General features: G+C 43.7%; 1 protein-coding gene across 4 annotated transcripts in view; it reads left to right on the top strand.

Annotated features, from left to right (window-relative positions):
- ASH2L (ASH2 like, histone lysine methyltransferase complex subunit) overlaps positions 1 to 21,054 on the top strand; it is a 231,446-nt gene that overhangs the window by 71,702 nt on the left and 138,690 nt on the right. For all 4 annotated transcript variants that reach the window (XM_069213442.1, XM_069213441.1, XM_069213444.1 and 1 more), the window contains one exon: positions 2,871 to 2,965. In XM_069213442.1, the coding sequence (XP_069069543.1) occupies positions 2,871 to 2,965 (95 nt within the window). The remainder of the gene's footprint in view (positions 1 to 2,870; positions 2,966 to 21,054) is intronic.

The raw sequence follows: 21,054 nt of genomic DNA, 5'->3' as shown, positions 1-21,054 counted from the left end.
GGTGCATGTCTCTAAGTGTGAGAGTACCCCTGCAAGAGCAGGTTACCCCTACAGACCACATGCCAATTCCTTGATGCTGTAAGTACAGGGAAGCCATCATAAGGTATGTAGTGAACACTGGTCACGAGTGGTCCAGCTACATATTGGCTACTCTGAACCTAGGCATGTTTGGTATCAAACATGTTAGAATCATGCAACTACACCGATTTCAGTGTCAGTTGCACGATACTAAGTACTCTTTGTATTTGGTGTCTAAGGGCTGGGATGGCCTCTGAGCGCCACCAGACTGCTTTGAATGGCAGATTTGGTGCCCACCTTGCATAATCCGGTTTACACCAGTCCAGGAAACCCCTGTTCCCACTCTGGCACAAAACTACACAAAAGACAGGGTAGTGACCACCCCCCCTGTACAGCTCCTTTCTTGTGGAGATGCCCAGAGCTCTGCTAGGTGGCCACTTGATTATGCCATCTTGAAAATAAGCTGGGCAGAATCCCCTGGGATAATCTGGTTGGTTTGGTCAGGCCGATGACCTCCTTGCCCCCTCTGATAGGTAGGTCACTGCATAGAGTGACCAACCTCCTTTAGAGTAATTTAAGGGCTCCCTTGCGGGTGGATCCTCAGACTGTAGAAGGAACTCTCTGCAAGACATTTTCTGCCCCTAGCCTCTGGCACTGCTGCTGCTCTTCGCCTGGAACCGAATGTCTGCTTCTGTTGGGAAGGCACCCACTACAGCATTCTTTCTCTGGATCCTGCAAGAATTCTGCAACATCAAAGTCTGTGCATCCTCCAGGGTCACAAGGACTCTGTTTGCACCAGTTAGCAAGAAGGTATTTCCCTTGGAGTGAAGGAGTCCCTCCTGTGCAACCGCAGGCATCTAAAGACATAATCAACCTGTTGGTGGGGTCTGCCGTCTCTGGACATCTGAAGATCCTGCTTCACAGGTGGTGAGTCTGTGACCTCTTCTTGGTCCTGATTGTCTCCTGTCCAAGTTGGGCAAATGTAGGTCCTTGCTCTACCACTAGACTGGCACACCTGTGCACCACAACTGTTGCGTTTGCTAAGGCTTGCTGACTCCGGATCCGAGAGATCTTCTGCATCCAAGAAGCCCTGGCCCCCGGCACTCTGCAAATCGAAGATCAGCTCCTCTCCTGCAACATGGGAGTTCTGTTTTGCTGGGCTGGTAAGTGCCTCCTTGTGACTCCCTGTGGGTCAGTTGTGGGGGCTCCATCGACATCAGTTGGACTTCCTGTGTGCTGAGGGCCAGCTCTGACTCCTGGACCCAGCACCTGGACCTCTTCTTCCATCTATTTTCAGGAACTTCATCTTCAGGAAGGTGGGCATTGCCACCTGCACCACCTGGGCATCTCCTTGGGTGCTTTAATCTGTCCCCTTCCTTTGCCTGTCATCCACATCCGGAATCCATGCCTGGACTCCACCTGCCTGGTCCAGGAGTCATGACAGCAGCTGGACAATCTGAGGCATCCACAGTCTTCTGAGAGTCACTTCTCTCCCATGCATCTGGGTTCCTAGTGTAGTTACTCCTGTCTTCTGGGTATCCTGGGGAAGGGACACTCTCCATCCATCCTCTTGCCTGCTGGTTTCTTCAGTGTCCACTAGGAAGGACATTGAATTCCACAAACTCCAACCACTGCTTACTGTATTAGCCTTTGTGACAACTGGGTGAGTATTTGACTGACTTCTGGTTGCTGGGGTTGTCTAGTGTACTTACCTCGGTTTCTAACTGGCCCCTGTCCCTACCTAACCACCACACTTACCTTGGCTGGCATCCCACTTTCACATTCCACTTTTTTAGTGTACGGTTTGGCCATCTCTTAGAGCCCTGTATATTTCTTTGCCTTTTTTTGGTTGTTACTTTATGTGTATAATTGTATGCAGTATCGCAAAAGAGAGATATACCAATGGTAGTTTGGTAGTATTGCTGTAATAAAGTATCTTTTATTTTTGAAACACTCTTCTGTGGTTCTTTCTTGTGACTGTTTTTGCCCGACTACTGTGGTATTGCAAGTGCTTTACATTCCTCCTGAATACGCTTTAGCGGCTCTCCTCAGCTATTCATAGCTTCAGCTATCTGGACACCTATTCACTATCCCTACGTGTTGACTGGACTCAGTATAGGGTGCCTCACCATCGGGGTACACCATAAACTGAGCCGGACACCTATTCACTATCACTAAGTGTTGACTGGACTCAGTATAGGGAGCCCCATCATCGGGGTACACCATAAACTGGGCCAGACACCTAAAATCATATTAAATGGTGCTTGTTTAATTGACTTGAAAGGATGTAGGTCTGATTGGGCGGGCAGCGATCTAAAAGTAACACCTGCTAGTGTACTGAGGTTTAGGTGCATTAACAAACTTTTTAGGTTCATGTTTAAAAAAAAAACAAAAAGAGATTTAATAAGCTTTAGTTTTCGACCATGTGCTAACAAAAAAAAACAATTACTCAGTCTCCCAGCTCCCACCTGTTGCCATGCCATGTACTGCAAAGGAACGAAGAGGGCTTTTCTCTTTCCAATTGTGTGCAAGTGTCTGTAGATCCAGCTTTGGCTGTGTTTTCAATGCAATGTGCGTTAGTTTTTTTTTTTTTTTTTTTTTTTTTTTCTCTTTTCTTTCCAAATAGTCTGAAATCAAACTGTTTTGGAGTTAAGGCTAGACTAACTTCGCCATGTTTTTGACCTTATCCACCCCAATAAGGGGTGTGGCCAAAAGTTATGCTGAGTGACAGATATAAAGTAGGATCTCTTAGCCCTCATCATCTGTTTGCCGTTGGGGATATTGGACTTCAGAGTAAATATAAAGCTTAGTTATAATCTGCTTATAAACATGTTACTATATTTTATTTTCAGATTTGAAGGAAATGTGCCTCACTGCACTTGCTAATCTCACATGGCAGTCCAGGACCCAAGAAGAACACCCAAAAACCATGTTCTCCAAGGACAAGGTAGTCCATTTTGATGTCCCAGATTGAAGACAACCCACCATTAACACTGTTCACCCTTGTTGTTAGTTCAGATTTGACCGCTGATTGTGTGTAATTTATAAACCCTTTAAAACTCTGGATGCTTAATGGGCAAAGGGCGTGATCAATATCGGGGATGGCATTTAGTGGCATCCAGAGCTCCAGTTTCAACCGCTGTGCTCTCCGGACTGGTCCTGGTAGAATCCTCAATAGTATTTTTTTCTTAAGAAGCTGAGATGCAGGTTTCTTTATGCTATGTCTCTTTATAAACTCACCAAGGAGCTCTTGGATGTGGCAATATTTATACTATGGTGTGAAGACTGGTAAATCCGTTCCACCCTATTGCATCCTGTAGCGCTGTTATAAGCTATCCTGCTTTTTTCTTCCTTGTTGTTTATGATGTAATTTATGGCAAATTTAAACTAAGACTTTTTTTTTTTTCCTTTTTCCTTTTTCTTTCAATTTCTCTTTTCGCAAACATTGGTGAAAGTCCAGATTCCCCCACAAATGGTTTAAAGTTAGTCTTTAAATATTTTCTTGTTTTTTATCAAAAAGGGAGCAATACAAGAAAACTGCAAATAAGCAGCAGATATTTTTCCTAGAAAAAAATGCACTGTTTTGAAGAGTTTAGGCTGACTTTGCTATTCAAAGGGGGGCTGCTTCAGCAGCTGCAGATCAATTGATCGTTCTGCTCCATTGAAAAGGATAACTAAATACTGGGCTCTAGCCACCACTGAACTTTGAATTAGAATTTCTGACCTTCCCTGTTCATGAAGTGTCATCTATGCAATAGGAACAGATCTGAAAAAGACCATCTTACTTTGTGTTAATTGTCTAGGAGCAATCAATACAGTAGAAGAATGCCCTTTAGCCCACAAATATCTAGGCCCTTACTCCCGAAATGTATTCAACTTCGAGGTAAAGAGCAGTCTATCACATCCTTAGAACCTGGTAATGGTGCTGCGCAGCAGAGGGGGGAAAAAAAGCTTGGGGTGGGGGGGTGAAGTCCACCTACATCCACTTTAGTACTAGAATTGGTCAACAAGGAACCCGAAGTGCATTATCAAGAGGAAGAAAATTGGACACGAGTATGCTTACACACACTCACGCTGGCAGGACCCCCTCAATGTTCATGACCGAGTCCTTAAAACAGGCCACACTACGAAGAGTATGTATATTGTGTCCAAATCCAAAAGACAACTACATTTGGTTCCCATCTAAAAATAATTTTGATAAACTAGGAGTTGGAAAAGCCATCTACTCCAGATTAAATGTTTCCACAACAGAAAGTTCTCAAGGATCTACAAACAACAATTTCAATAATGAGTAGTCTTGTTTCTTCACATTACAATAAAATAATCTGCTGCTGTTGCATTTTAATGCATTAAGTATTTAGGATCACATTTGAACCTTATCTTTCAGGAGGGACTATCTATCTTTCAAAAAGCTCCTTCCTATCCACTAAGCACCTGACAGCACACTATAGCTTCCATCTCTTTAGCATGAATACTACCTTTTTAGGTCTCACCCGAGACAGCTCATACGCTTATGTTTTCAAGACATTTTGTTTAGTTACAGAGGAATAAGAGCCTGCCTATTTTTACCATTTGTTGGCTTCAATGTCCCTCTCTTTGGTCAGGCCAAGCAGGTTTCATTTCATCTTCTTGGTTTGGCCCTCCCCTAAAACATGGCCCAAGTCTGGCTTCCTTCCCCAGTGTCCTTCTATTGGTTGCTCTTTCACAGCAGTTTTCTTGTTGTGGAAGCACCCCTTACGTGTGAATTTAGACTGTCAATTGCTTGCCTCCTTCTGCCCGCCACCTGCTGTCCATGCTGAGTAAGATACTGGCTTTGTGCTTTCTTTATTCATGCGCTTTCACAGGAGAAAGATAGTTTTAGTAACCTTCTTTCTCTAGTGGGGGATTTCCATTTATAGTCATAAGCGTTGAATAATTCTGCCCGCCTGTGGGGACTCCGGAGTACTTTTTCCAATATGTCTTAAGTGTTGATGTTCGCCTTTCTTCAGGAAGGCCCTCATAGTCACTTAGGAATGTTATTATGCAGCCTAATGAATAAGCTACTGTGGCCACAATTCTTCATCTTGTTGATGCTAAAGGGAAATAGACCAAGGAGACGTGCAGTAAAAAAGCATGAGTAATTTGAAAAATAACAGAAAAAATCTTTCACAAACCCTATTGTAATGTGAGATGAGGATAAAGGAGGGCAGTGTAGCCCATAGACTACCATTAGAAAGGAATAAAAAGGAGACTGTTATTAAGAACATTGGGACCTCCACTATCCCATCGTGCCTAGTGAGAGGCAATTACCGCCGTTCTTTTTTCCGGCTCCTGCTGACAAGACCTGGAGCATTAAGCTTTTTTTTTTTTTTTCCTTTCTTTCAAAATTGACTATAAATATCAGTGACAAAGGCTTCACTCTGCATATTTCAACAGGTCTGTATCATCCACCTGCCTTCCTCACACCTTCCTGCCTCGTGTAACATCGCCAAGACATTTTCCAGGTGCACCCTTCGTGACAGGGAGAAGATTAACTTTCAAGGTAGAGCAGAGTGACGACACCAGTAAGAGGCCAGTGGGACCTCTAAGCAAGGGGAAGGTCAGTCTACCACTAGAGCTCTTCCCTCAACCTCCAGTTGACCTGGAAGGTAGGAGAGGCGTTTTTCAGGAAGAAAACACCTTTGTTCCCATTCGACGTCGAGGAGATGGACGTCGAAAGGAGGTACCGCACTGACCTATTCGCCGTCAAAGACGGGCTCAACGTCATACAAGCGTTGTCTCTCGACGTCAGAACATGATGTCAAGGAGTTCTGCTCATCGGTGCTTGTCGAAGAGTGCATTGACTTTGATAGATGCTGACTTGCCGCTGCTGCAAAGGAAACCTCGCGGTGAGAGATCAGCGTTGAGGAGCCTATCAACGTCCGTGCCTAGACGCTGGAGAGAAAGGTTGACATTGAAGAGTACACGGACGCCGAGAAGGGAAAAATCTGCAAAACAAAGGAGGATTTATTCTTCATCCGAGTCGCAGTGTTCGAGAGATATCTCAGTTGCTGGTAGTCATCCGCTCATCTCCTTCTCCTCCTTCTACCACCTTTCTCCCGTTGACTACAAAGCCTTCTCCTCAGCTGCCATCCCCAGTCCTTCTGGCACCAGTGCTTCCATAATCTTCCAGTGCTGCATGTGCCTAGAACCGATGCAGCTCCCAGACCACAAATCTCTCAAGATTGCGCCATCGCTCCCATCATGGCCGTCGTACATCTTGGCATTATTCTACGAGATCGATTCATGGCACAAATCACGCCAAAGGTCAAGATCGTGATCTCACCGGCGCATCATCCTTTTCTACCAGAGACTATTTGCACACATTATCAGACTCTCCTCAGCCTCGTTCCTCACCGGTGGACAATATAATAACCTTTCAGGAGGTTCTTGTTCGAAGTGTGGCTAAACTCAGTATACCAATGGCTGTTTCAGCACCGTCCACCTCAGTAATCTTTAAAATGCTCCATTGGTGTACAGACTCAAGGCCTTTGCTCCCGCTGGTGCTGGGTCTTCTTGAACCCGCCATGGACTTGTTTCGTACCCAAGCTGTGGCGAAGTCGGCGCCCTCCAGGCTGCGCTCTGATCCTCCACCTGACTCGGTAGTAATCATGGCTGCCTGCAAATCTCATGCCACATCTCCCTCTGCTACTTCTCCTCCGGATAAAGAAAGCGGATAACTGGATGCGATGGGCTGCAAAGCCTATAATACTGTGGCTACATCTATGAAGGCGTTTAGTGCAACAGCCACCTTGGGCAGAAAGGATTGAGCCTTGTGGGACTCCATCCTCCATTTCACAGACCACCTCCCAAGAGATCAAAGGGTTATTTTCTGGAGCTCGTCCAACAAGGTGCTGTGGTCTTAAATCAGATCATTAGTGCAGCAGCTGATTCATCCTTACTCTCAGGACACACTTATTGTCATGGAGTGTTCTTGAGAAGGCCTGGCTGACATTGCTAAAACCGGACACACTGCAACGTATACAGACCTTGCCATTCTCTGGCTACAAACTGTTTGGCTCATATGCTGATGATAAAATGGCAAGGATTAAGACTGAGGGAGACACTTTGAAAGCCTTAGGTCTTGAGAGATCGAAAGATCAACATAGACCCTTACAACCCTTTCCACCATCGTGCTTCTTCTCAGATGGTTCAAACCCCTCATTTGCTGCCTGGAAGATCTCAGCAGCAATATCATAGGTCCTACCAACTCCAGTGCAAATAGGACGAGCGACACACCAGCCTAATCAGGGTACTCGACAACCTCCAGTCTCAAAACCCTGAATGCTTTCTTCCACCTCTTCTAATAGCCGCTCCAGTGGGGGGAAGCATCTCAAATTACCTGACAGAGTGGCAACACATTACGAGAGACGCCTGGGTCTTGAACATTGTGCAGAATGGGTATTGTCTTTGGTTTACTGCCCCACTACTGTCTATTCCACCAAAGTCATCCACTTCTCATCTCAACCTTCCAAAGGCAGAATGCTCAAACCTGTTACAAAAGAAGGCAGTGGAACCTATTGCCCCTCAACCAGTGGGGGGGGGGAGGCATTTACTCCAGGTACTTCCTTGTGCCAAAAAACGGGCAGACTAGAGTTAAGACCCATTCTTGATCTCAAGCTCACCAACAAATTGATTTAAAAGGAAAAGTTCAGGATGCTGGCCTTACACCAAATGTACCCTCAGATTCACCAGGGAGACTTGCCTTGCTTTGTTGCGTTGACCTGCACAATGCCTACTTTTATATTCCCATTCCAAAAAAAGCATGAGCAGTTCCTAAGGTACGCTGTGGGGTGAGATCATTACCAATACACCGTCCTTCCGTTTGGTCTCAAGCCAGCACCCAGAACTTTCTCCAAGTGCATGGCTGTGGTCGTAGCACATCTACGAAAGCGCAAAATCTTTGTCTACCCATTTCTGGACGACTGGCTGATCAAGGCATCCACCTTTCCAGCAGCCCAACACCGTTTCAAATGGACTTGTGATCTTCTGGATCAGTTGGGTATTCATGCCAACTTTCTCAAGTTCACAGCAACACCAGTCCAGAAGATGCACTGCTTAGAAGCTACCATCGACGCGCTTCGAGAAAAGGTGTCCCTCGGAGGAACAATGCTTATCCGTTCTCCAGAACCGTCGATCGCTCAACACAGTGCATTGCCCAACAGTGCACACAACCTTTTCACTTCTCGGCTTCATGTCCTGCATCTTTCTTGCTCCCACTGCTCGCCTCCACATGCGACCTCTCCAGGAATGCCTACAAGACCACTGGGACCACCTGACTGGAAAGAGGGAAGATAGGATCACTCTGTACCTCCACGCAGTCAGATCTCTCAGCTGGTGGTGCTCTCCAATTCGTCAACAGCCTCCAACACAGACCATTGTGACTGAATCCTCTCTCCTCAGATGGGGAGCCCATATGGTTCACATATAAATACAAGGTTCATGGTCTCCGAGGGAGGCGATTTACCATATCAACTTACAACTCTGTGCAGTTCCCCTAGATCTCAAGGTGTTTCTACTGTCTTTCAGCACCGACATACAGCTAGTTCAGACGGACAATACAACCACCATGTACCTGAGCAAGCAGGAGGGAACCAAATCTAAAGCCCTGTCACAAGAGGCTCAGGTTATATGGCACTGGCTCCTTGCCAGGAATGTGAAGGAAATAGCAACTCACCTTCCAGGCATTCAGAATGTCCAGGTAGATGCACTCAGCAGGGCTTTTGACAAAAACCACAAGTGGGTATTGAACGAAGATTGTGCTCAAAATATCTTCCGCTTGTGGGGTACACCTTCTATCGACCTCTTCGCCACTGCAGAAAACAAAAAATGCTGTGACTTCGCTGCTGGGTTTTACAATCCAGAATCGCTGGGGAATGCCCTATGGTCCAAGAATGTATTTATTTTTTCTTCCTGATCCCAGCAGTCCTGCTCAAGCTTTCAACGATGACCGCCAGGATGATCCTCATCGCACCAGAGTGGTGGTTCCCGGACCTTCTTCACAGGTTGCTCGGTTTACATCTCAGGCTGCCGTGCGGGCCAGACCTCCTGACGAAATTCGGAGGCCAGATGAGACATCTCAACCTCTCCTCCTTGAATTTGGCAGAATGCAACCTGAGCTAGTACAGTATGGACACCTTAAACTACCACAAGACGGTATGAAGGTTCTGAAAAAGGCAAAGCGGCCTTCCACCTGGTCTCCATATTCCATAAAATGGAAGAGATTCTGCATCTGGTGTTCTTCCAAGAATATAGACCCTACATCTTTCAGGGTGGCTTTCATTCTTCCATGTTTGTTGTACCTTGCTAAATCTCGCCTGCAATTATCTTCCATTAAAGTGCACTTGGCAGCTCACTGCATCTAGGAAAAGCCCTTCACAAACCTCTTTCTTTAAAACCTCAGCCATCAAAGATTTCCTAGAGGGGTTAAAGAAGGTATTTCCTCCTATTAGGCACCCTTCGCTACCATGGAAGTTTAATGAGTCATTCTCGTCTCATGCAACAACCCTTTGAGCCCATACACAAGGCATCTCTCGAACACTTTACTTGAAAAACTGGTTTCCTTGTGGCAATTACATCAGCACGTAGGGTTAGTGAGATCCAGGCCCTCTGTGCAAAAGAACCTTACACAGTCTTCCACCCTTCCAAGGTAGTCATGAGGACACATCCTAAATTCCTACCTAGGGTTCTCTGATTTTCATGTGAACCAGTCTATATTTCTTTACCAACTTTCTCACAAAATCTATCTACTCCTGTGGAGAGAGCTCTTCACACCCTGGATGTAAGGAGGGTTTTCAAATTTTACCTGGACAAAACCAAATCTGTTTGCAGATCACAGTAATTGTTCATTAACTATGGTGCGGTTTGCACAGGTCTTGCCACCTCCAAAGAATCACTCTTTAGGTGGATTTTCTTGTGTATCCTGTACTGCTACCAGCTAGCTAATAAAACTCATGCTGGTTGATCAAAAGCACACTTCACCAAAGGCAAGTCAGCCACGACTGCCTTATTGAGAAATATGCTTTTGGCAGATATTTGTAAAGCAGCTACGTGGAGGTCTGTCCATGCGCTCACTAAGCACTGTTGTCTTGATTCTGATGCTAGGACAGATGCTCAAGTAGTACAGGCTGCTGTCAGAAATCTATTTGGTTGACTAACTAGTTATTGTTCTGTCTACTCCACTGCTTTCAGTGGTAATGGGCTGTCTACTCTATTCAACGCTTATGACTATACATGGAAATCCCCTACGAGAGAAGGTGTAGTTTCTAACCTGTAACTCTAGTTCTTTCGTAGGGGTATTTCCATGATCATCATAAGCAACCCTCCATCCTCAGTGGAATAGACAAAATAAGATTAAGGCTCCTCTTTAAATCAGCTAGTACCGCCTACAAAAAGAACTGAGGTAACTGCCTCTCACTAGGCATGATGGGATAGGAGGGGTTCCACGGTTCTTAGACAGTCTCCTTTTTCTTCCTCTATAATGTCAACCTGTGGGCTACACTTCCCTGCACCCTTATCTCACATTACAAAAGAGTTTGTGATTTTTGTTGTTGTTATTTTTCAAATTACTCATGCTTATTACTGCATGTCTCCTTGGTCTATTTCCCCTTTTACATCAACAAGATGAAGAATTTCGGCCACTGTAGTCCATTCTCTAGGCTGCATTATAACATTCTTAAGTGACGATATTCGCCTTTCTTCAGGAAGGCCTGCATAAACACTTAAGAAGACATACTGGAAAAAGTGCTCCGGGGTCCCCACAGGCGGGTAGAACTATTCAACACTTAAAACTATCATGAAAATGCTCCTACGAGAGAACTGGAGTTACAGGTAAACTATATATTCTCCCTCACAAAGGTGCCTCAGGCTAGCAAGCTAACAACCATTTTGCTTTGTAAGTTCTGCAATAATTGGTCTTCTCTGGCCATAAAAATGTCCACAAATTAGATGTGCTCCTTGAAAGACAATCTATACTGAACTCAAGACTTTAGATAAGCCAGTTGTTTGTTTTTGATGGTCTGATCCGCAGTGTGTTGGATTGTTTTAACTATAATTAGGGCCGCCGTTATTGTGCTACATGTAAGGACCAAATTATGAGGCAAGGTTGACAATTATGTGGCAAGAAAATGATACTGTAACACCCAAATCCAGCAATAAGCATCAAAGTTGAACAGTCAACAGAATGCAAAGTGCTTCCACTGTGCAGCATTACCGATCACCACTTTTTGTTTTAGTAACTATTGATCTGTTTGAACTAGAAACAATATGCAGAATATGCAGCAAATTGTTTTATGTGGCAATTGCAGCAAATTCATAATTATGTGGAACATGGTGCAACTGCAGAATCATGTAATTCCAGTGGCCCCCAAATATGTTTTTTTTTTTTTTTTTTTTTTTTTTTTTCGTCAGTTGAATTAAGTGGTAGTTTTGGAAAAGATTTAGAGACTTGAGCCTCTGGTGAGATAATGTGCCTCAAGTTGATATTTCCTTCTCAAGTGTTACAGAATACCATAATAAGGCTAAATTGTTCAAAAGACCGCAAGATCAATGAGAATCTGCAGATAGAGTGCTGAAAATTCCCATATAGTAGAATTGTAGTTGAGTAACCCTACTACTAGTTCCGTACAGGAGAAACCCTGACACTGATATTTCATACATTACCACCCCGCAGTTGTTGCAGTCATTGCTTGTGTCTCCAGTTCAGAGTTCCCGCTTCTTGCCAAAGCTAAGGTGAACTATCACTTATTTACATCATTAGTTTCACCTATAGCCTACCGAAACCATGTTTTAAATGTTCTGCTTCTAGTCGACCTGGATGATTCAAAGTACACCTAGCTAGCATATTTGGCAAACATGTAAACATGGCAAGGAACCTGGGACTAAGCAGCTATTCTCTGGAACTTTTGAAATCTACAGTTTCCTTCTAATTACAACTTGCTTTAAGTGCTTTCCGGCCATTCCTTTTTCATGCTATATTTTCATCTAACCACACCAGTGCCACCTTGGCTGTTTATGGGCTTAAAATGTGGTCAAGTGACCCGTACTGAGGACCCTTTTCAGATGCTCCTTGATGTTAATGAGACCAGTTACAGCTTCACTGTTCAGTGCCAAGACTATACTATTATATGCTTAGTCTCTATTCACATCCCAGGATGCTCAAGAAATCCCATGAGTTCGCTTAAGTGTATTACTGTTGAATTGTTGATCTTCCATCACATGCCCCAAAAATAAACTGCACATTGGAAATCTAGGCATTGTCTGACCCAAGACCACCTTGGTCCTTGGAGACATTGCATTGACACATCTGTTTCAGTTTGGTTGAAGGGCATATAGTTTTTTTCTGCACTAACAGCAGACGGATTAAGGGGAAACAAAATAATCATTACCTATTACAAACGAGTATTGGCTAAGCCAACAGGCCTCACCTTCTGACTTTGCCAATAGTTTTAGGTGATGTTGCACACCATTGGGACACTCCAATTAGCATGATGGTAATGTCCTGGAATTTGTCCTTAGTTCCTAAAATGCAAGCGACTCCTGTGTCCTGCTGGATTTCCAACATTTTACTTTGTACCTTTGTGCCAAAAGGAACTCCAACAGTGTTTATGTATGTATCTTTCTGTATGGCGTATGTGTATCTGTTTGTTGTCAGCCAAGATGTGTTCGGTTTCTAAGCCTAAATATAATAATGTACATGCATTTACAACACTGAACTGTAAAAATGTAAAATTGGCATTGGGAGGAATTGTTTAAAACTGTGAATGTGTCCTATTCTAATCCGCATCCAGCGACTCCTCAGGTAAGCTACTGTCCATTGAGGTCTATACATCTTATCTTGCCACCTTTGATGAGGGCAGTATATGTGGATGTGATGGGTTTGTCCTTAGCAAGAAGATCTTGAATGGCTGCCACCACGTGTTCTTTTAGCTAGCTCTAAAGCTGTGCACCTTCAGTTAATGCGTCAATGGCAAAACCCATGTGGGGCAGACTATATGAAAGGTCATAGCCTGGCTAACCCCTCAAAATTCAGGCCGCCTCCTCAAATAAAAGGTTGTCTATCAATTTATTTATACTTTTTTTGCCAGTGATAATTTGTATCTCCCTACACATAAATGTTGTCTCCCATGATGGAGCCAAACTCAGCACTGTATGAAGGGTGTCAACAATATAGATTTAGTCCAGTTGATCTTCAACCTAAAAACTAGTCTGATTTGCAACACTGCTTCAAGCATCTTCATGGTAGAGGTAAATTGATCCCTCAAATTTATGAGCTGTCAAACTGAAAGTAAACAGTATGAAATACTGTGCCTTTGTTTTTCAGATTAGGCCTTAGTAGACAGTGGACCACTAGTGCCAAAGCAGGCCTAGTCTTGAGGAAAACCATACGAGTTCCCTTTTTGAGCTTCCCATTGCTCAGAAATTTGCCTAACAGCTCTAATGCTTGCTGAATGTATTTTTTAATAGGATAGCCATACCCATTCAGTATTTGGTCCAAGGTTCATATCTACCAGGATTCTGAATATGAACTCCTATCCAGCAGAATCAGATTAGTTTTCGACACCAGCACTATTGTTCAGGATCTTGTTCTGTCTTGCAGATATGTTGCAACGTTCACTCATTCACATTATGCTCCTACGAAACACAACTGACATACCAGACTTGAACTTGCACACTCACCGCTGGCTAGCCACCTCTTTGATGGTGGCCAAAGGGCGCACCCTCTGCCACTGGTGTCAGTCCACTAACCCGATGGTACGGGATTAGCTCTTGGAACTCCATAGGGTGGCGCTTCACGAGCACACTACTGGTTAGAGCGGCAGACCCTGATGCAGAAATCTGGCCCGGGACCAGGGTTCAATTCCCGCCTCTGCGGTTCTTGGGCTCAAGTTCCTCGGACCTGATAATTCTCGCATCAGTGCCTAATCTAATCATGGGTCCCACTCTGTAACTCTGGGCAATAGCTTGCTTAATCTCCACAACGGCCCAAACAGCGCTGGGATGCCTTGCTTCACCTTGGAGGTTGCCCAGGAGTGGGCACCTCACAGGGAAAAGCCAGGAGGGGTTCCACAGTGGTATGCGTACAGCGCCTTGAGACCCTAACGGGTGAGTAGTGCGCTATACAAGTACGAAGTTTACAGTTTACTACTTATACTCTTTTATAAGCATGAGGCTTATGAAAGGGTGTGAGGTACGTTTCTCTTATCCTTCGGGATGGCCACCTTCGTACTTAACCCATTAGCATTCCCTTGTGTTGGTTTGGTTGATGGTTTTATCCTTTACTCCCACATCACCTGCATTGTCCAGGTTGCCCTTGGGAACCCCACCCTGTCTTTGTTTTAGTGTTTGTCAGTCTGTTCTGCTGTTCCAAGCAATCTTCCCTGGGGATAATATACATAATTCCACTGTACTGTTTTTGTATTGCATTGTCTCACTCTGGAGGTTTGTACTGTGCTGATGGCTGTCGATAGCTGATCAAGGTATACAATCCATGCCCCAGGTAGACCCACCTTGCCCCCCACCCCAAAATCACCACCGTTCGCGCCAACATTACCATCCCTGTGCCTTCACGCTTGTAGACTTATTGGATGCCTTGGGTTCTGAGGCATGCTTTTTTTTTTTTTTTTTTTTTTTTTTAAAAAAAAGCTTATTCCGGCTTGAATTTAGTTAATAATGATACCTCTGTTTTACATACAGTTGTTCCCTCTATCATTCTACATTGTTGTTTACGGTAGAAAAGTAAAAATAATAAATTGCTGTTACAAAAGGAATGCAAGCGCACATTGTTTAGACTATTTTTGATTAAGCAATTATCTATTCACACTTTCCCATAAAGTTTGAGCAGAATACCTTTGGTATCTATTTTCTCAAGCACCTTCATTAGATGCAGTGTCAGTGGACCCTTATTACAGATAGAATCGTAGCTGGTGGCACCCACATTCTTAAGGAGGATCAGGATTCCATTAGCATACATGTAAACCAAAAGCCAAATGGGAAGAAGGGATCGGTGCACACAGAGCCCTGGGCCAATGGGAATCCCATATAAAATCTTGTAGAAGAACCAGTGTAATTGCAGTTATTTGGTTGTATTAGCTAAAAAAAAATGTGATAGAATACACACCTTTGTACCAGATACCTACTAAATGAAGTTGTGATGTCAGATGCTAATAGTTGACGGGATTGAATGCTACCTAAGTCCAATGGCACTAGTTACAACACCATACTCATGAGTGTACGTATGCAGGTCATACAGAGTCACATCAACAAAAGACTGTTTCCATTTCAGCATCAAAGCTAGCTTGCAGGTTGTGGAGCTTATTATTGCTCTTGACATAATCCTGGAATTTAATTATAATCACCCTCCAGAATACAAAAAGTATTTTCGAATTGGGGTAAACTATTGTTGGGACCTAAAGTTTGGGAAGAGTTATTTCAAGATTTGAACTAATAGTGCTTCCTTAAGGATGGTTTTCACTACGGCCAGTTTTTGCCAGGCAGAAATCAGATCCACTAAACTTGGTGTTTGAGAAGAAACACCTGATTTCTGTTTTGTGTGGCAGTCTTGACAAGACAGGAGAAAAAAACTAGTTAAAGTTAGTGAAAGAACATTGAAACTTGCATGGGACAGAGTGGCAGTAGGGTGTTTTTAATGGTAGCTATTGCAGTGTGAAGTAACTGAATATAAAGTGAGAGCTTTAAATGTTCCTTGCTTGCGTAAGCTACTGTATACTTTTGTTTTTGCAAATGTAGACTGTTTTGTTGTGGTTACAGTCCTAACTCAAGAAGGACTGGAATAGTAAGGTGGTGGGGATAAGGTTCCTACCACTGCCAGAATTATCAACTGTGCAACACAATTCATGAGCAGTGGAGAGACGTGAGGTTTATTTGCTTCCAAACTCACAAATCTGTATCCCTTGCATGGGTAGGCTTGGGGAAATGGGAAGAGGTATGCGTGGAGCTAAATGGCAACATTAGTAAATCTGACATCACTCCCACAGGCTAATTATATGCAGTTTCCTCAGTGTTAGTAGAAATGGATGTGTTAAGCACTACATTCACCAAGTTCACTGTAGCAAAACCATGTGCTGGGCCTCAGTCTTGAGACCAGACAGCACAAGAGATCTGCTTTGCTATTCCTCTGTTAGGTCCAAAATATTGCCTTCCAGTTGAATGCCTAATTAGGTGAAATAACCATAGGGGGCAAAACACGTGTTGGCTGTTCTCATTCGATCCTATGTATTGTGAATTTTTTGGATCTACCTTAAGCACATTTCTTATCATTCGACGTGCCTTCATGTCCGTTTTCTTCAATTGGATTTATGGAATAACAATTAAAGACTTTTTGTTGTAAAGGCTGTTCTCACTCGACCTTTTGTACTTATGAACTTCCTGGATTTACCCTAAAAACAATCCTTATTACTTGACGAGGTTTTCTGTTCTTTGCCTTCAATTGAACTCATGGAATACTAACTATAAACAGATCTGCTTTGCTACCTGCAAAAAAGTTAAACACTAAGCGGTTGATTGCTAGGATAAAACCAGAAAGACAGTTATGTCCTGTTAGAAATGGGGTCTTTGGTTGGCAGTCAGGTTACCCCCTGTCCAAGCAAGGACCCTCTCTCTAGTCAGGGTAAAGGAGAATCGCCCTCAGTTAACCCCGCTCACCCCCTTGGTAGCTTGGCTCTAGCAGGCAGGCTTAACTTCAGAAGCAATGTGTAAAGTATTTGTTCCAACACACACACTAATTCAGTGAAAACACCACAAAATGACACAACACAGGTTTAGAAAAATAGGTAATATTTATCTAAACAAAACCAAAACGACAAAAATCCATCATACACAAGTCAAGTTATGAATTTTCAAAAGAATAAGTCTTAATCCTTAGAAAGCAGTGAGAATGCTGTTATTTCACAAAATTACCAGGGTAGCATCAAAATAAAGCAGCACGGGCGAGTGTGCGTTGAAAAAGGCCACTGATGCGTAGATTTCTCACTGGCAAGCAAGACCGTGCGTTGTGCCTACCTCGGTCGGGTCAGTGTGTGTTTTTTCTCCTCTCCCGCAGGAGAGCGATGCGTCGATCAGGACAGGCACCTCTGGTCCAGGCAGGCTTTGCGTTGATTTTCAGCTCCCAGCGATGTTGCGTTGAAAATCCGGTCGCACTGTATCACAAAACTGCGCTGTGTGGGGGTTTGTGTCGTTATCAGCCTCCGTTAGCGGGTGTTGCACTTTGTTTCTCCAGCCGTGTTGCGCTGATCTTCCACCTGCGATGCAGGTGGAGCGTTGATTTGAGCCGTGAAGCCGGTGGCACGTCTATCAGCTGCGTCACGGAAGGTGCGTCAAATTTCCCTGCACAGCAGTCTGTGCATGGATTTTCTGTTCTTTTCTGCCATCTTCACCTTTCAAGGGCCCAGGAACTGGATAGGGCACCACTTGGCAGGAGAGGAGTCTCAGCAGAGAGTCCAGGGGAAGTCTTTGATGCCCCTGAGAATTCAACAACAGGAGGGAAGGCTTAGTTCAAGCCCTTGGAGATTCTTCTCAAGCAAGAATGAACAACAAATTCCAGTCTTTGTCCCCTTTCACAGGCAGAAGGAGCAACTGCAAGATAGCCCAACAAAACAGTCACAGGCAGGGCAGCACTTGTCCTCAGCTCTTCAGCTCTTTCCTTGGCAGAGGTTCCTCGTGATTCCAGAAGTGATCTAATTTTCAGGGGCACTTCTTATACCCCTTCCTGCCTTTGAAGGAGGCAAACTTCAAAGGAAAGTCTCTTGTTTGTAAGATCCTGCCTTGGCCAGGCCCGGCCCCACACACGTACCACGGGGTTGGAAACTGCATTCTGTGAGGGTAGGCACAGCCCTTTACGGTGTGAGTGACCACTCCTGCACTCCCTCCCAGCACAGATGGCGCATCAGGATATGCTGGCTATACCCCAGCTCCCTTTGTGTCACTGTCTAGAGAGAGGTGCAAACAGCCCAACTGTCAAACTGACCCAGACAGGGAATCCACAAACTGGCAGTCACAGAATGGTTTAAGCAAGAAAATGCCTACGTTCTAAAAGTGGCATTTTCAAACGCACAATCTAAAAATAACCCTTACTAAAAGATGTTTTTTTAAATTGTGAGCTCAAAGACCCTAAAAGCCACATTTCCATCTGCTCCCAAAGGGAAACTGCACTTTAATAATATTTAAAGGCTGCCCCTATGTTAACCTATGACATATAGGCCTTGCACAGTGAAAACCGAATTTGGCAGTATTTCGCTGCCCGGACATATAAAAAACATTAGTATATGTCCTACCTTTAAACATACACCGCAGGCTGCCCATGGGGATACCTAGGGCCTACCTTAGGGGTGTTTTATATGTAAAAATAAAATAAAAAAAAGGGAAGGTTTAGGCCTGGTAAGTGGGTACACTTGCCAAGTCGAATTGTCAGTTTAAAACTGCACATACAGACACTGACGGTGCAGGTCTGAGCTATGTTTACAAGGCTAATGTGGGTGGCACAACCAGTGCTGCAGGCCCACTAGTAGCATTTGATTTACAGGCCATGGGCACCTCTAGTGCACTGTAGTAGGGACTTGATAGTAAATCAGATATGCCAATCATGGATAAACCAATCAACAATACAATTTACACAGAGAGCATATGCACTTCAGCTCTGGTTAGCAGCAGTAAAGTGCCCAGAGTCCTAAAGCCAACAACAACAGGTCAGAAAAAATAGGACTGTAAGGGATATGGAATTTTTCCCTTTTGCAGGGTCATCTCCAATCTTTTTGCCTCCTTCCTCCTTTGTCCCCAGAACCCCTGGGCAAATCCACTGTTTCCCCCCTAAACATCCCTTACAGCACACTTGGGTGAATTGAAGGAATTGTAAAGTCCCTCCGGCATCAAGGTTGAAGAGGAAAAGTTTAAAATCTTACTATGCCCCTCTGGCAAAGTGTGATTTACTTAAGGACCTTGTCCCATTCCAACGATTGCTTGCAGTTGTATAGTGTGTGCCACGAATGGGGAAAGACATTGTGTAGCTACTTGAGAGGCACTTAGTGTTTTTCATGAACACATTGAGAAAGGTCAGCAGCCCAAAAATGAAACTTAAAATGAAGGATCTTGCCTAGTTGAGAGAATCCACACTATTATACCTTTTTCAGGCCATACCTGTGTGTGGTCATCCTCCAAAACGTAACAAATCCAAATATGAACAAAAAAATGGCTAGGGGTGACTGGGCAGGTTCACGATGTAGCTGGCTGGAGAAGTCTTCTTCGAATTAATTAAGTCTGGTCTCTGGAGTCTTCTTCAAATGGTTATGGGCATGAAAACTGCTAATACTAGAATCTATAGGAAGCTACCAATTTACCCCCCCCCCGTACAAGTAGGGAAGATTAGCATAATAAAGGTCCACTGTATAATGGTGAACCAGATAGACAGAAAAGAAACTGGTGCATATGGAGATAGGAGTAACTAGAGAAGCACTCTGTTTCCTTCTGTGGCTCTCAAAATTAAATAGGCCACTCCGTGCATATCTGAGATCAGAAACCAAAATAAAATCTTCATACTGGGGAAACTGAAATTCAGTAGCCTATAAATTCAAGTTGAAACAGTTTCATCTCTCCTTAAACTGGTACGTCTTAATTACATATTCATCCCTGGAAAGCTTAAACCAAACAATCTTTCACAATTGGTGCACGTGTAACTTCCAAATAGTTATGTGTGTAGAAAATTCTTTGATCAATGTAAACCTATGAGAGGCTGATCGAAGTGACCCAACCCCCATTTACAATGTGTTGTAGGCCCACAATGGTCTCAAAAGGTCTTATCTCCTATCTTTAATAATTGCTTTACTGTTACAGAGAGAGTTTGAAATTATCATGGTAGCCACAGCGGGAGAGTCGGTTAGCTGGTAAATTGGGACATAAAGAATGGAAGGACTTTCTCCGGAATCTTTGCAAGGTTTTAATTAAAATGTGTCATAGGGACATACAACGCATTACAAAGACTTGTTCAGATGGTATCCAGTACTAAAGATGTTGAGGGAAATGTTCCAGCTAGGTGCTTCTGGGAAATGCCCGAGATGTGGAAAAGACAAGGAAACAGTGATTAACACTTGGTAGGACTGCCCAAAACATAAGAGCATTTGTAAGGAACTGCATAGTGCAGCTAAAGGGTTATTATGTTAACCTATTGTGACATGGCCAGTGTAATTGCAATGGATCTGAGAGATCAAATTGCTTTAAGGATAGTATTTTGTGAGGTTGCTGATTGAGTCGTAGAAAAATGTTGATGGCATTGGCATTGAGGAAGCCCTCAGAAGCGGCATTGGTACTTTAGCCTTTGAATATACTAGTGCATGAGAAACCTATAGGTGCAGAGAAGCAACATGGGGGCTGCTTTTGTAAGAATCTTAAAAGCACTTAGAGCCACATCATTCAGAAAGCCGTGAAAGCCCTGGACTTTATCATAATGGGACAAGTACGTGTATCCTTGTGATGGTAAAAAGGAAACGGATGTGCATAAAACTGCTGTATGTGGAGGAGAGAAGAAACTTCTCTTTAGACGAATTAACAGTTTGCCGCTGGCTTCAAGCTAAATATTTCAGCACAACATTAGAGGTTGTTCTTTATGGTTGTTGTCCGGAATATAGAGAGTATTGAGCAATGCAAACAATTGCGCTCTATAATGTGTTAATTAAAAAAAATTAATCTAAGTTTGAAATAAAAAAAACTGTATACCAAAACTTGCTTTCTGATAATCCTGTAATAAATGTCACGACTTTCCTGGAGCTATATGATATTCCAAATCAGAAATTTAAATTGATCATTAGCCACTAGAACAGCAATCAAATGCTAAGCCTGTAAACCACTTTCCTGATGAACCTTTCACATTCTGTTTTCCACAAAGCAAAATCATGGCCAATTTGATTAGACTACATATAGTTGCATCTGAAAGTCCTGCCCCCTCCCGCCTGACTCCTACATATTTCTTTGCCATAAGACTTTTTGAGAGAATCAGCCTGTTTTGTAGATCTC

The sequence above is a fragment of the Pleurodeles waltl genome, chromosome 11 (genome assembly GCF_031143425.1).
Source record: "Pleurodeles waltl isolate 20211129_DDA chromosome 11, aPleWal1.hap1.20221129, whole genome shotgun sequence".
Lineage (NCBI taxonomy): Eukaryota > Metazoa > Chordata > Amphibia > Caudata > Salamandridae > Pleurodeles > Pleurodeles waltl.
The sequence above is the reverse complement of the archived record's forward strand: the minus strand, read 5'-3'. Positions and strand labels throughout refer to the sequence as shown.